General features: G+C 41.8%; 1 protein-coding gene across 2 annotated transcripts in view; it reads right to left on the reverse strand.

The window, feature by feature from the left end:
- The window catches only part of LOC122813890 (zinc finger protein 85-like), a 118,314-nt gene that overhangs the window by 51,266 nt on the left and 49,418 nt on the right, over positions 1 to 17,630 (reverse strand). For both annotated transcript variants that reach the window (XM_044086432.1, XM_044086433.1), the window contains one exon: positions 13,507 to 13,833. In XM_044086432.1, the coding sequence (XP_043942367.1) occupies positions 13,507 to 13,833 (327 nt within the window). The remainder of the gene's footprint in view (positions 1 to 13,506; positions 13,834 to 17,630) is intronic.

Raw genomic sequence — 17,630 nt, forward strand, 5'->3', positions numbered from 1 at the left:
AAGCCCTGCCATGGTAGTTCATTTGTACCACTCACTTGCACACACACTCTCACCTATGGTCAATTCAGACTGTCTAATCCACCTACTGCATGTCTCTGGGATGTGGGAGGACAAGCAGACTCTGCACAAAAGGCAACGTAGCCGAGAATCCGAACCGTTGAACCTCTTGCTGTTAGGTGACAATGCTAACTGCTGCACCACCGTAGCCACCCCATCAAAACATGTCATCTTTTTTGTTGTATTCTACTCTTATAAGACCATTCAGCAGACTACCCCCTTCAGTATGTACACAGCCATGCACAACAACTGGGACATTTTCAGAGATTTCTCACAAAAAGAATACATGGTATAAAAAACAAGTGTCATGCAGCAAAGCATTTTCCTATTCTGTCTTCTACAGGCTGCTGAGAAGTGACCCATGCCTGTCCTATATAAAAATCCTCCAGTTTAGCCCAAATCATCCTGTTACAAACCCATAAAACAAAAAGCATCAGAAACATCCAATCCAGGAACCTAAAGGTTGCCTGCAACATACAAAATGGTTAATATAAATGTATAGTGCAGAGGAACAGGTCTGTGACACAGACATTTGTCTGGCTCAGTGTTTTTCAAGCAATTAATCTGTAACAGGTTTGTGAGATGAAGGAACAAATAGAGGATTCACTATAGCTTGTACAGGTCTGCTGCATTTGCATATATAATGCAGAAAAAGAAGTTATGTACTCACCATGACGTTCCATCTGAGTAGTTAGACTTCATTTGTCAGCAACCTGTGGATTCCGGATCCGATTCGGATCTGGGCCGGCAGCTTACCAAGCTAAAGATCCAAGCTGTAAGCTCTTCCCCTTTACCCATACTACACTGCAACCTCCTTCCAATCCTCAGATTGAGTTTGCCACCCATCACATGACACACAACAACCTAAGATACCAAACCCTGACACGAACACATACACCAGGCTGGTCAGACTCAGGACATCGAGCCCAAAAGCATAAATAAACCACCAAGGTCAGGGAGAAGGAGGGGGGGACAGTTGCTGACAAATGAAGTCTAACTATTCAGATGGAACGTTATGGTGAGTACATAACTTCTTTATCTGAAGTAGTTAACTTAATTTGATCATCAACCTGTGGGACAGAGTCGCCAGCTACCTGTAATCTTGGGAGGTCCTTAAGGAAGGATATTCCGGAGCACTGCAGAGCCAATGGAAGCCCTTCCTCTAGACACCATATCCAGTTTATAATGAGTAATAAAAGTGTGAGAGGAAGCCCAGGTAGCTGCTGAACAAACGTCATCCAGGGAAACTCTAGACCAGAATGCAGCAGAAGTAGCCATAGAACGGGTAGAATGAGCATGAACTCCTTCTGGTTCTGGTAATCAAAGTTCTTTATATGCTTGTAAAATACAAAGCGAAATCCATTTAGTGAGAGTCACCTTCAAAACCGGTTTCTCTAAAAAGAGTTTAGCAAAGGAAACAAAAAGCTGATCAGATTTACGGAAAGGTTTGGACCTATGTAAGTAAAAACGTAACTGCCTGTGAACATCCAGGAAATGAAGTTTGTATTGCCCTTTATTTTGAAAATTAGGGAAAAAAACAGGCAGATTAACAGACTGATTAATGTTGGACTCCGAAGCAACTTTAGGAAGAAAAGACGGGTTAGTCCTGAGAGACACCCTAGCCTTATGAAAAACTAGGTATGGGGGTTTCATACCTAGGGCTGGAAGCTCCGACACACTCCTGGCTGAAGAGATTGCTACCAGGAAGGCTGTCTTCCATGACAAGAATTTCAAGTCAATTGATGCTGCGGGCTCGAACGGAGGTGCAATTAAGGCCTGAAGAACCAAGGTCAAATCCCACGGAGGAGAAGGATGTTTGATAGGAGGTCTCAGTAGAAAAGTACCTTTGATAAAGGTCTTGAAAATTCTGGTAGAAGCCAGAGAACCTGAATTTTCCCCTACATGAAAATGGGATATAGCTGCCAGCTGGACTTTCACTGTGGAAGAGCTGGCCCCCTGCTGGAACATATGAGACAAAAAAAGTCTAACACCAGTGGAACTGGAGCAGTAAAAGGATCCAAATTTCTCTGAGAAGCCCAAATGGAAAAAAGTTTCCATTTACTACTGTACACTTTCCTGGTAGAGGACTTGTGTGCCGCTACCAGAATGGATTTAACTGGAGAAGAGATACCGAGAGTGCTGGCAACTAATGGAACTGGAGCAACCAGGCTGTGAGCTTGAGGATGTCCAGATTCGGAGGAGGAACTCCCGAGGGATGATGAATGATATCCAGAATGGGATCCAATATCCAGGGCGGAGCTAGAAGATGAGACCGTAGGCAAGGGAACCAGACTTAACGAGGCCAGAATGGGGCTATGAGGATTACCCTGCCCCCCAACCGACGAGCTTTCTGTAAGAATTTTGTCATGAGAGGAAGTGGGGGATATGCATAAAAAGGGCCAGGTGGCTAAGCATGGACAAGAGCATCTCTGGGGACTTCCCCTGTCGGGAGAATCAGAGCAAAAAACTCACTGCACTTTGCGTTGGACAGCGACTTGAAGAGATTGTAGCAAGGCTGACCCCACTTGAGGAAGATCTGTTCCGCTACATAAGGGTTCAGAGACCACTCATTAAGTGAAAGGATAGTCCTGCTCAATTTGTCTGCCAAAATTTTTGACCTACCCGGGATGTGCGTTGCTATCAGAAAACGGTTGGTTGAGATCGCCCATGCCCACACTCTCATGGCCTTTCGACAAAGTGGATAGGACCTGGTTCCCCCCTGTTTGTTGATGTACCAGACCACTGACATATTGTCTGACTGGATCGCAATAGTTCCCAGAGGAAGAGCAGTATGAAGGGCCTGCCATGCTAAAAGGACTTCTCTCATCTCTAGAATATTGATATGCAGAACAGTCTCGCTTGGGGTCCACGTGCCTTGGACAGTCCTGCCTGAGCAATGCCCCCCCACTCTAAGCGGGAGGCATCCGTGGTCACCGTGGCTTGGGGCAGAGGCGTAACAAAGGGGCGTCCTTCTCGCAGATCCTGGGATTAAAGCCACCACATGAGAGATGCTTTGCACACTTTGCTTAGAGGAATCTGAAAGTCTAAAGGCTGATATAGTAGAGACCACTGAACTTGTAACGTACACTGTAACACTCTCATATGCAGATGTGCACAAGGAATCAGATATATCGCTGCTGCCATGGACCCTAGGGCTCTCAGGACTAACTCTGCTGGGGGTGCAGGAATCTGAAAAAGCACCAAGAGATGAAGGGCCAGGCTCCGAAGTCTGTCTAGGGTCAAAAATATCCTGGCCTGAACAGAATCTATTCTTGCTCCTACGAAGTATAGAATCTGAACAGGTTGAAGAGAAGACTGCTTGAGGTTTATTGTAATACCCAGCCAATTCAACAACTGAAGAAAGAAGTTTCTGGCTAGCATAAGTTGATGCCTGGTGGAGGCAGTGAGGAGCCAGTCGTCCAGGCATGGGAAGACCTGAATGCCCTGAAGCCTCAGATGGGCCGCTACAACTAACATGACCTTGGTAAACACCCTGGGGGATGTGGTGAAACCGAAGGGCAGGACCCTGAACTGGTAGTGACTGGCTCCTAGCCAAAAGTGGAGGAACCTCCTGGATCGCCTGTCCATCAGGATATGGTAGTACACATCCTTGAGGTCTACCGAACACATCCAGTCTTCCTCCTGCAAAAATGGCAGGATGAACTGTAATGTGACCATCTGAAACTTCTCCTTGGCAACGGACAGGTTCATCATGGATAGGTCTAGGATTGGCCTTAAGTCCCCCGTCTTTTTTGGCACCAAAAAGAACCTGGAATAGATGCCTGATCTGGACTGGTCTGGGGCACTGGCTGGATTGCTCTTTTGTCTAGCAGCTTTTCTATTTCCAAATCTGCCACCTCCCTTTGAGTGGGTGGGATGTCTGGGACTGTTTATGAAGGGAATGAAATAGCATCTGGATATTATTCAAAGCACCCAGTGATCTGAAGTGATGGACTCCCACTGGGCTAGGTACCTCAACCCCCCCCCCCCGACTGCCTCCAGAGAGGAGCAGTCGGGCAACCCCTCAGGGCTGCTTTGCGGGTCAATCGGAAAAAGGTTCCCATGACCCAAGTTCTTCGGTCCCCCTCTGCCTCTGGGCCGGCGTCCACCTTGTCTCCCTCTGCCTCTAGGGGAGAAGGAGTCCAGAGCATTCCAGGACTGCTGAGACTTCCGGAACCACAGCTTCTTCTGCCCTCGCTGGTTCCTGTAGAAGGACCTTCGAGGGTTGGAGAAGCGGATCCCGATGGCCGACAGCATTTTCCCGTCCTTCTCGCTCTGGACTAGCGTATCTTGGGCGGTCTTCCCGAACAGGGTCAAACCATCAAAAGGGGCATTTGTGAAGGACGCCTTGAAAGGTTCCAAAAAATCACAAAGCCGGACCCAGGCATGACACCTTATGACCATACCGGACCCGGCCGCCCTAGCGGCTCCCTCGGTGGCATGAGAGAGTAAACGCATGGACGTATTTGAATCCGACTCGAGAATGGCCATATGAGCAGAGAATGTCCATTTATCCTTGGCCAAAATGGACTCCAGGGGAAGACTCCACGTACTCTTTCACAAGGTCACACTGAAGTCTAATTACGTGGGCCATGTAGTTCAGCGCCCTTATAGCAAAGGTAGCTGAAGCAAAAGTTTGCTTTCCAAGATGATCCATCACCCTAGACTCCTTGTCCACAGGATGGATCGAGGAACTCTCCTGCACCAGTTCCTTTTTGGTGGCCGCTGCCACCACCATGGCATCAACAGGGGAACCCTTACTCCAAGTGGGCTTGTCAGCAGGAGGATCAATACTTTATCTGGCCGTTTGGGTATTGACTCTACAGTGTCCGGTTCCTTCCAAGCTCTGGTGGTAATGAGGTCTAGCAGAGGGTCAGTCGTGGGGGACACCCAAGAGGTAGAGGGGCCTGTGAATGCCTCCAGAAATACTGACTCATCCGAGGAAGGCTTTTGGGTGGACCAGCCCCCCTTCTGGTGAAGAATTTCCATAATGTCTCCAAAGGAGATGTCTTCAGGGGTGATCTTGGGGAATCTTCTCCTTCCTCCAAGTCGTTATCCTCAGTGAGGGACTCAGGGAAGTCCATGTGCCTCCTCTTGCACTGGCATTTGTGAGGAGCCTCCTCGGGGGGGGGGGGCTCTCCGGGGAGGGCTCACAAACAGTCTTATATTCCTCAAGGGGAACCATCTGGGGTGTATCAGACACAGGCTGTCCCTGGGAGGACTGGATGATGGAAGACAAATTCAGCTGCAAGGGAGGAGGGGTGGACTCCGAGGAAAGAGTGAGAGGTCTCGATCCTCCAGACAGTACCCTCTCCACAATGTCGAAGGCCAAAGGGGAGCCAGCTTCCCTGAAACTAGTGGGGCGGGTATCAGATCTGACGAGGGGATCGGAGCCGAGGCCGGAACAGTCGGACCCAGTAGGGATGGTATGCCAAGACCACAATGGGGCCAACGATGCACTCATCACCTCGGATCTGATGCCCAGATCTCAGCTCCGAGAGCTTGAATCCAACAGGGGATCAGACAGGCTTGAGGACATGGCAAGCGTTGAGGTTGGAGGAACCACTGGCGCTGACCCCCTGACTCCATGGCACCTCAGATCCAGGGACTCCGAAACCCGAGGCTGGATCGGAGAAGGAGCTATCAGGGCAAATGTCGGAGCCAAACTCCCTGCTCTGGCTGGGGGGGGGCCAGCAATACTCCCATTCTCATCATGTGGTCCATGCCAGCTTCAGAGAGGCTCCTTGTGGATCTTGAGGACGCCACCGACACGGGCTGTGAGGGCCAATGAGAGGACGACCTCAAAGCGAGCTGAGCCTCCTCCTCTGGCTCCAGAGAGAATCATGGAGAACGGGGCTGAGTGGAAGACAGCCTAACAACTTTCCATGGAGTAGAGATCACTTTAGCGGGGGGGGGGGTGACGGATCCGAGTATGCTTGTCTCTTGCAACCCCTCTCCCAGTCTCTCGTTCCTTTTGTTTCTCTCTCTCTCTCTCTCTCCTTGCTTGTGTTTCTCCTTCCTGGCCTCTCTCTCACCCTGTTTGGAAGTGAGAGTGGGAGTCCTGGACAGGGGAGAAGGCCCGGAAGCTTGAGCAGTCACAGCCGTGGCTGAAGAAGGCAATGCAGAAGAGGTGGCTGATTCTGCTGGTAGAAGACCAGCCAGAATCAGCTTGGTCATGTGATCCTGCAGGCCCCGGGGGTTGAATGCTGCACATACCTTGCAGCCTGAGGTGAGATGTGGAACCCGTAGACAAACCACACACAGAGTGTGACCATTGGCTGGAAACAGCTTATGGCCACACTCTGTGCACTTAGAAAACATTGTTTTTTGGGACTCCGACATACCTATAGCTAACAATGCTAGCTAGCCAAGCACACACACACACACACCCCAAGGGTGGGAAGGGGAGGCCTACACTGGGTGAAAAGTTATAAAACTTTCCTTTTCTATTACTTTTTTTTTATGCAGAACCCGAGGTTAAAGAGGGAAAAAAAGATTAACTATTTATACACACACACACACACACACACACACACACACACACACCCCAAGGGTGGGAAGGGGAGGCCTACACTGGGTGAAAAGTTATAAAACTTTCCTTTTCTATTACTTTTTTACTACTTCAGATTGCCTCTTGTAAGTCACTACAATATGCATGGCTTGTCAGCATATATAAGGGAGTACATCTGTGGTTCAGAATGACTCGGTTGGGTTTATGGGGTTAAAGAACACATCTGTGACACAGAAAATAGATCCCCCAAGTTAGTAAGGCTACAAGGATTAGTCCAGATAAAATCTCTTTTAGCTAGCATATCTAGCAGCCTCTCTCTGATATCCTTCTGGTGGGAGAAATAACAGTGTCTTGTTGAAGTTTCAAGTAGTTTACTGAGTTAAGTAGGTAGCTGGATGAGTGTTCTTGCTCTCTGCACAAAAATAGTGCAAATCCATCTTTTATTAGTAAAACAGACTATAAATGGTTATGAAGCAACTTAATAAAGAAATGCAACTACGAAAAATGGGGAGCTGAAAAACCATAAAAATAAACAAAAAAAAACACACACACAACTCACACACATAAGCAGGGGGGCAGGCCCCCTGCACCCCCCTAATGGGGGCCTACCCCCCTGCTTATATATACTAACTCGAGATCACACACACAACAAAAAAGCTCACTCACACACACATCACATCCTCACTCACTCACACCCTAACTCCCACACAAAAAAACACTCACAAACTTACCTCAACACCTACACTACATCAACACACCACCCACACAACCAACAACCATACCAACACAAAACACAAACCCCCCATTATTACAATTTGATATTCATAACGCTACATTTTGAATTATTCGTTTATGACGTTAAAATTAGCAATTATAACGTCAGCTTATTTTAACATTCTTGGTTATATAGTTTTGTTTTAGAATCCAAACCATTCTTATGAATGACTGGCATATATAAAACTATATGATGAAGTCTCAAAATTCACTATATTATTAATTAATTACTTAATTAATTACATTTATTATTATTAATTAGTAAGTCTGATTGGGGCTAAAGTCTGTTTTGACTAAGAAAAGCTCCAAAAGACAGTACAATTATATTGTTTTGAATATGAACAGCATTATTCAGTCTACAGAACAGATGTATTCAGTTAAAAGTATTGATTATGAACATTAAAAAAAATATACATATAACATATATACAGATTTAGGATAAAAATATAATATATACAATACACATTTTTCACAAATAACATATAATTCAACAGTCACATATATATAGAAATTGAAATATAATAATATAATATATTAAAATAATAAGACCCAAAAAAAATATATAAAAAATAAAAAAAAAATTAAATTAAATGGTGGTCCAAAAAATAAAATTAAAAAAGAAAAGAAAAACATATTTTTAATTTAAGAATTAATAGTTAATTATACTAATTTATATTACAGTAACAAGTCTTTAATGCAACTATTAGTAGGAAGTTATAAATGCATTTTTTTTGCTATTATGGGTGGCCAGGGCTTTGGCTTCTCTTCGGTGAAGAGCTTTGGTTCTAGAAAGTGTAAGCGGGCAGGAAGCATAAAACATAAAAAACTTTTTCTTTGCCATGGGGAGTCAAGCCCCAACGCTCACCATGCTCACCAGAATTTTATACATACACACACACACATACATATGTGTGTGTATATATATTATATATATATATATATATATATATATATATATATATATATATATATATATATATCTTAACTCCATAGTCACACCTCAGTGAAGAAAAAGGACATAACAAAAAAAAAAGTGTCACCAGTTTGCACAGTACAATACATTGCAGTGCAACTCACCATGACTTACATTCTCAACCTTTATCTGCTCAGTGAATGCAGCTGTGCAAACACGATGTATGTTAACAGCTGGAGAAGTCCCATAGCTGAGTCTCAACTAAAAAGTGCTGAAGCTGAGGTCAGGCAAACTACAGCACAAAATAAGCTCTTAATGAGAATAACACAAACTATTTTCCAAGCATGGACACAATAACAGCTCATACCTTTCTTTTTTAGGATCTATATTAGATAATCACATTTTTAAAAGTTCGAACGTCATATGGTCGACGCCATATGATCGAACTTTTAAAAGTTAGAAAATCTAATAGAAAAATAAATAAACGAAACAAAAAACCTACCTGAACATTTTAAGCAGGGGGGCAAGCCCCCAAGCACCCCTCACACCCCCCACTCTTTAAATATACCAACTCCGAGATTGCACTACAGTGCAGAAAAGGGAAATCTTTACTTTCCGCACTGTACGGACATCTCCATTGAAACGTTCATATGGTCTTGACCATATGACGTTCAAATTTTTAAGAGTTCGACAACGTGATATAGGCCCTCTTTTTCACACTACAAAATCACTTCTGCAATAACACAAAATCATTTGTTTATTACAACTTAAGACACAGACTAAAAACAAAACTACATTGAAATTATTCCTCAAAAACACAGAAAACTATGAGAGTGCATGCCCCAGCTGTAAAATGGTGTTCCCTGGTTGTATTATATGTGATTGAGATCCTAGGAATCCACTTCTGGTAGTCTCTCTTATCCAACATGCACCTCATATTGTCTTGAGTACTGGTCAACAAGTACTTCTAAAACTGGATGTTACAAAGAAGTAATCTCCATGGTGAGTCTTGCAGCAACCCTCCCTTCAGGAGGAATCTTATTTACTCTTTGACGGATAAGCTTCCTTGTTTAACAACTTAATAGTTGCTAAAACATGGATACTCATCCATCCGAAAATAAATATCATTTTTTTTAAACTGAATATGCTTGTTATTCCTCCTGAAAGGAGGGTTGCTGCAGGACTCATCATGGAGATGATGATGATGATGGTGATGATTATACGGGGGTCACAGCTTTAAATATGTTAACATCTGGTTAAAGGAAGTGGCATGTCAGATGGTACACATTTCTTTTAGAAAACACTGAATAAAACAGCATACGAAGGCTTGAAGTTCATCTATAAAGTCTAAGTTACTTATATAGCATTTTAATAAAACATATCTACTGTGAGAAATGAAGAAAACAGCAAGGAGGAAACAGCTGCAGAATTGAAGGAACGTGTCTGTCTTTGAGAACATCTATTTAGGAGTGTAGACATGCAGCCGCGGTGGTGCAGCGGTAGTGTTGTTGCCTCACAGCAAGGGGTTCTCCCATTCGATTCTTGGCTGGAGTGTGGGGAGTGCTTTCTGTGTGAAGTCTGCATGTCCTCCCCACGGTTGGAAGGGCGTTCGAAAGACATGCGTAAATGAGCGTGCCCTCGTGGAAGGTTGAATGTTGAGCTGGCACCTTACCGTTCGTAAAAATCTACTGCCAATCATTAGCCGACCGGAGTTCCGCTGTGGCGACCCCTAACCGGGAAAAGCTGAAAGACAACAATGAGATAACTAAGAAGAAAAATACTAATATGACCAAGGGAGAGATGGATGACAAATATAATAAAGCCTGTATATTGAAATATGGTACACACAGTAACGAAGTGAAGGATATTATAAACACTAATTGGAACATATTATTAAGTGATGGTACAATAAAGGATAAGATACCGAGCAAACCATACTATGTGTACAAAACAGGTAACAACATAAAGAGAATAATAGAGTTAAAATATAATTCTATCAAGAGCAGCAATAGTAACAAGATAGGTACCAAAAAATGTGGTAACTGCAATTATTGCAGCTACATTTATGAAGAGACGACAGTTATTCTTAAAAATAATATCAGAAGTAAAGTCAAGTTTTGCCATGGCAACTGTCAGAGTCAACATCTCATCTATTTAGCCCTATGCAATACTTGTATGAATTATTATGTAGGGAAAACTGATAGATACTTGAAAAATAGAATCTATGACCATTTATACTGCATTAGAAAATTAGATACCAATAATGCACTATCAAGGCACCTAATAAATAATCAAGGTTGCACAGGTTTTAAATTTGCCATATTGGAAGTAGTGAGACCTAACCCCAGAGGAGGAAATATTAAGGCAATAGTGGGTGACAAGGAGGTGAGATGGCAGATAAGATTAAATTCAGCCATACCACCAGGACTTAATGAAATGGTTCCTACCAAACCTTTGGTGAGGGTATAATCCAATACAGTAGATGAATACGGGTAAATATGTTATTTTATAACACATATTAACATCCATATTTACAAAATTCATATTTATGTAGGAAATACCCTTGCTTCATTAGTTGTTTATATCTTATATTTTACAGCTAAAAATGTTATTTAGGTAAAGAATCAACCTTTTTAAGAAAAAGAATACATTATTGTCCAACAATATTAAGTATGGGAACATATTTTATGGTTTCAATTAAGCAGTATATACAATACACAATAACATAACTATGACAAGAAAACTTATCATAAGATTACTAAGTTATAATATAAAGGGAATAATATCGGACACTATTGCTTAATAACTGCCAGACATTAATGTGATAGGATAGGATTGGTCTATTTAAGATATCATGGTATATTGAAGCAGTTTATATATATTTTAGAATTGTCATTGACTTGATAAAGTCTTTTTAGAAACATTGTGTTGTATAATAGAACTTTTAAAGCATTTTTAAATAAACTACTTGTGTTAATAAATGAGATTAATTGATTAATTGTGTTTATTGGCGGGATATTTATGTATTTAAGGGTGAGTGATGTTTGTAAACTTGTTCTGAAGAAGTCTGTATACATGGATGAAAGCGCTTAACATTCTTGTTTTATTCTGTGCAATAAACGCCGTGAGCTGTGTTTGGATCCATTTCCTGGAGTCTTCTTGCTGGTGCCCAGCTGTTCCTGTTAACAATAACATTTAGCAGTGTAAACATACAATTTGCAATTAGAAAAATGGCACAGCTGTAACCATTTTGAGCTTTCTTACTGCAAGACAGCTTAACAGAAAACTGGACATTTTGGATCCAGCAATTCAAATTATTATTCTTCATTTTGAGTAGACTAGCCGACGAACCTGAAAAGTTAAGAATGCCATATTTAACATGTCACTGGAAATCCTGCACGCTTTTAGCTGTAGTTTTCTTGATGAGGACAAAAGCAAAATACCAGCAATTAAAGAAGTTTCCGATTACTGTAAACGTAGAACAAACTTACCATCTCTACAGTATTTGTATATGAGCAAAAGTTCTTACAGATATTACACGTTTGTTACAGAACTGAAAACTTTGGCCAAAAACTGAACATTTCATGAACTGCAGAAACATTAATAATTGAAAGTTAATGTAGCTAAAGATGAAATTTTAGTCCAACCAACACAGAAAAATGAGAAACAGGGCAAGAATGCATTTTTAACCTAATGGAGACAAGAATGTGACGAGGTTAAAAAGAAAATATGCTGCAACTAAAATTCAAGTTCCATTTACAAGGGTGTGGTTATAAGAAGCAATACTGTTCTGCATTTATTCAGTTTTCTAGTACAAAACTATTCAACAAAATGTTTAAAAAGAAAGACAACTGAGTTTGAAAGATTTTGTAAGATAAATAGAAAAAAAAAAAAGTATTTTTTATGGGCTACTAAAAGCCAATATAATGAAGTCTGAAAATGCATCAGATGCATTGATACATATATACAAGCCAGAATTTGCTAGCAGCAAAAAATTCTGAAAATGAAAGTACGCTATTTTGGTTATTAACTAGACAGATGTGCAGAATGTGCCGTTACCTGAAGATACATTTTTAAAGCAATGGTTTAAGGGATACTGGACGAACAGAGAGAGAGAGAGAGAGGCATGTTCATGTAGTTAACTTATGCAGGGCACCAAGTAAAACTACTAGGTCAAAGGATATTGGTGTGTCAATATGCAAATAAGAAGTGCAAGATCCTGCTTCAAAGCATAGCAAATTAATTAACTCCCCTAATACTTCGGGTCACTTGGTTTATGAGATGTTAAGAATGTTAAAACAAATTCACAAAGTAAAAACAAATCTGCATGCATACAGCAGCAGACGCACAGTTGCACAGATGCCTCAGATACATTACTGGAGGGCTTCAATTGCAATAACTCATAAAGGCCCACCACATTTGATGTGGGCAGTAAAGACAGACTCTCTAGACTCGCTCAAGATAAGGACTTGGAAGTCCTCAACGTCCAACTTTCTATAAACAAAACTGTTTTATCACATCAGCTAGAGGACCCTTCTGTCATAATTTGGCAGAAATCTAACATGTAGTAACGAAAAAGGCCACACTGCTCTGCCAGGAAATTAAACGGCTTGAAAGTATTTGTCTTTTATCAAACCTAGGTGATCGAATTAAGATTTTTCAAATGCATCTATTTTTGAGGAATCTAAACTTTTTATGTGTGTTTACAAGAAAAGGGTAAAAGTCAAGATCCTACTCTTTGAGTTCCCAACTAAATATACATTCTATAAGGTTTTACAACCAAACAGCTGTTAGCTGAAATTTGGAGATCACTGCCACCCCCCCCCCCCACTTCATGTGAGAAGCTTGGTAGGGTTGCCTCCTTAGTGACATACTTTAAATTCATGAGGTACTCCGTGTTTCATGTTTCGTTTCAATCAAATCCTGAATTTGTCATGTCTCAGTGACATACCCTGCCTCCAAATGGTATTCAGCACTACATAATAAATCCAAGACAAATACACGCCTGAAACACTGAATACCTACATGGTCTGCATCATCTTTCATTCACAAATTATATGCAACTCAGATGCAAATTCGTTTGCATATTCAATATTTCTAACATATCAACAATGACATAATAAAAAAAGACTAACATTTCGAGTTAAGAACATTGTTCAGTATAAATTTTTGGTACAGTGTTAGTTCAAACAGGCTGTTACACTTCATTCTACTTTTCCAAAACAAAAGCAGAAATAAAATGCATGCTTACTGTTAGCTGACCAAGAGTTTTCTGTTTTCTGAATTCCACGTGTGCGTCGGATGTCTCCTGAATGGTGACATTCTTTTCATTACACTCACATTTTTCTTCCCAATTTTCTTTTGTTTTATTCTTGAGCTCCAGGTTAGAATCAAACATTCCCTCATGGGAGACAATAATATCATGTTTAATGAATGCATGATTTTCTTCTGTTTCTTTCAGACTGTTTGATTCATCATTTTTAAGTTGTTGGTTGAGTTTTTGCTCCTTGTCTTTGAGAAACTTGAATAGTATTTCAAATTTTTGTTTAATGTACAGTTCCAACGTAAAACCGTCTTCCTAAAAACAAGGAATGTACAAAAAGATGTACTGATTATCTGCATTACAAGATTGGTTATTTTTATGCATATTCTTTACATAAAATAATAAGCACAGGCCAGTCCACTGCCATAGAGAAAAAACATCTGCCTGCAATACTACTGACCAGAGCCTAGAATCATGACTAAGCCCATTAGTACATCTGTCTAGGGAAGAAGCAAAACCATTTTAGTATAATTTTTTTCTCTAGAACAGTGGCAGGGTGATACATACCAAGGGCAAATATGACCTCTGGAATAAATAAGTACTCACTGCAGTGAGATAACTACGTATTCAGTTATGTGTAGTCTGGAAAGGAGAAAGACAAGATCAGCAAAAGAGGAGGCAGATCCCCGATCAGCTGATGTGTTTGAACATCTTACCAAACGACTTTTAAACCAAGACGACCCCGAGTAAATTAACGGTCCCCCAGCACACTTATGATTCTCAACAGGCCTTCTTCCTTTCAGAAACAAGCGTTCAGTTGCAAATGGAAAAGTGGGACTAGTCCAGTTGGGAAGACCATGACCTTGGTAGAAGAGAGTATGGAAAAAGTATAGTTGTGTCCTACTTATTGTAACTGTAGATGTTCATTGCATACTGCTTCTTAAATCTTCCTGCCATGCCGAAGCTTATGACTGGCCCATTTTCCAGAGATTTTACATCATCCCTAGCCAACCCAAGATTGACATCTGGACATCAGGGTTTAAAAAGGATATCTGTTGGTGCCATATTCAGGTTTTTTCTAAGCAGTTAATGAGCAGTCTGATGCCTGGAGACAACAAAACCTCCCCATTTGTCTCAGTTTAAGTGAGAAGGAGAAAAAAAGATAAGAGGCAGAGAGGGGACAATGGAATTAAGTGGACTATCTGCAGAAAAGAATCTGATATCCCTTGCACTCAGCAAAAGGAAGACAAGTTGTCAGCAGACAGAGGGTTTGGAGGGTGGGAGTATGTACTGCAACACACTGATCTACTCAAATATCTAGAGTTATGTTGAGTGGCACACAACTGTACTATGTTCTTCATAGTCAATATTGCAATATGGATTCTTGGGAGAACTCCCAAATCTAAAAGTTGAGTGATGGTTCATCTGTATGACCTTAGGAAATAACATTTTACAAGATGACAGTAATGAAACCTGCTTTAGCCCTGGTGACACTGCCTAGGTTATTGTATTTTGTAAAAGTGTGAAGTGAGTTCCATGTGGTTTCCTCTGATGACTTCTTTGCGGAAAGCAGTGGTAATTGCCCCATGTCTGGTGGAGTGGGCTTTAACATGCCCAGGTAAATCTTTTCCATGGTGTGAGCAACAGAACTTATTTCATATAGCTATCCATTTTGAAATGGTTTGTTTGGAGATGGACTTGCCCTGTTTACCCTCTGTGAAAGCCACCAGAAATTGCTCTGCACTATTAGGGGGTTTTGTTCTGCCTAGATGGTACCTGATCTGCCTGTGTACATACAGGGTGTGGTGGAGTTGCTCTGCTCTGTTCTGTGGATTTGGGAAGAAGGCTGGTAGGTAGAGAGCCTGATTTAAAGACAGTTCTGATACCATCCTAGGCATAACGGATGTGTTTGCTCTGAAGATGATCCTAACCCTGTGGCAAACTGTGAAAGGTTCTTTACACAAGAGGGCTTGTAGCTCCAAGTCTTAGATGACATAACGGTTACAAGAAAACTGGTCTTCCAGGTGAGTATCTTTAGACATGCAGTGGCAGCAGGTTCAACGGGGACAAGATTAGTTTTTCTAACACAAAATTTAGATCCCGTGCCAGAATAGAGTTTATTCTGGGTGGTCTTAAGGGAATCACCTATTTTGGAAAATGTTTCAGGTGTGTGTGTTGGGGGGGAGATAGGTGAAGCACTATGCAGGCAAGCTGCTACTGCAGATGCATGTACCTTTATGCTGGAATAGGAAAATCCTTGTCTAAAGAAGAGTGACAGGCACTGTAAGACTGAGCTGATGTCTGTCTGAGAAGGGTTAGTATTATTGCTGTGACACCAGGTAGAAAATCTTCTGTTTTTGCCAGGTATGATTTCCTGGTATTGGGCTTCCTTGATTTCCTTAGAATGCCTTGGAGTAGGGTGCATTTATTGGTGTCAAAACCCTATCCTCCAGGCTGCTAACCTGAGGGAGGCTAGATGTGGGTGAAAACAGATCCTTTGGCTTGGCTGAGAAGATCTACGTCCTGTGGTAGAGTGCAGAATCTCCTCTCACCAAGTATCAGGAAGAGGGAGAACTAATGTTGCCTTAGCCAGAAGGGGACCACTAGGATCATGATGGGTCTCTGCCTTCCCTGGCTTTTGTCAGTAACCCAGGAATTAGGGGTAAGAGCAGGGAAGCATATAGGAACCAGTTTGTCCATGTGAAGGAGACTGCATCTATTCTCCAAGCTTCTATCTCTAGAGCTCTGAAGCAGAACTTCTTCAGTGGTCTGTTGTGGTGAGAGGTGAATAGGTCTATTGAGGGGATCCCCCACTGAATGGTTATGTCCATAAGATCTCTCTCTCTTCAGCATCTATTCATTGGGTCTAGAAAGTATTTTCTTAGAGTCTGCCAAGGTATTGTTCTGACCTGGAATATAAGAAGCCATGAGGATTAGACATATTTCTTGAGTCATCATCCAAATATTCCTAGACAGGCTGCACAAAGAGTAGGACAGAGGGTTCCCTTGCTTGTTTATGTACCAAATCAGTGCAGTCTTGTCTGTTCAGATTTTCAGGGTCCCCTGGGCTTAAGTGCTGTTGAAAGGCTTTTATCACCAGGTACATTGCTAGTAGCCTTTTGATTTATATGCAGTTTTCCCTGCTGAGGAGACCAAATACCCTGCACTTTCAGAGAACATAAGTGAGCGCCCCAAACTGTGCTTGATGTGGCTGTGGTCATAGGTGCCCAAAGCTGTTGAAGACTGGGGAGGCGGAGCGCAAGAGGGGCACTTAGTGATTTAACAACGGCAATTTTTTTAAAGGAATTTAATGTTCGATTCTCGGCTGGAGTGCCTTCTGAGTGGAGTCTGCATGTCCTCCTCGCGGTCGAGTAGCATTCCAAAGACATGCGTGAATGGGCGTACCTTCGCTGAAGGTTGGGCATCGGGCTGACAACTCGGCACCATAAAAATCTACTGCCAATCATTAGCAGACCGGAGTTCCACTGGGGTGACTCCTAACCGGGAAAAGCTGAAAAGACAAACAACAACATGTGTGTCAGCGTGATGCAAGCTAAGTTTCATTAAGGATAATTGCACATACATTTCTTACATAATTAGAAGTTAAGCCAACCTGTGTTGATATGAGTTGGTATGTGTTAAAGAAGTAATGGCAGTGCTGTTAAAATCAAGCATTCCGTTCTGAAGTTATGTTACTTTTTTCTGTACAACTTATCAGTGGACAGGAATTAGCTGACAAAATTACTTGATGCAGTACTTGACCTGCATAGACAGAACTGCAATAGCATTGTAAGCAGGAATTCAACAGATCTATTTCTGACCATAGTACTGACTATGAAAGTACAACCAATAAAATGAAAAATTTTCTCAGGTTTGTCCATGTATGCCCAAGCACCAAAATGAAGCATTTCCCCTAACAACCCTCTCAGTCAGTCGTCTGTCCATGTATGCACAAGCAGTACCAAATGACATCAAAATGAATCATTTCCCCAAGGATCTCTTGTATACTTTGTTCATGTATGCGCAAGCACAAAACTTAAACATTTTTCACAACGACCCTTTCATTACTTTGTCTAAGTAAGCACAACCAATAAAATGAAACATTTTCTCCA

The sequence above is a fragment of the Protopterus annectens genome, chromosome 10.part0, assembly GCF_019279795.1.
Source record: "Protopterus annectens isolate FY-2018-M chromosome 10.part0, PAN1.0, whole genome shotgun sequence".
Lineage (NCBI taxonomy): Eukaryota > Metazoa > Chordata > Ceratodontiformes > Protopteridae > Protopterus > Protopterus annectens.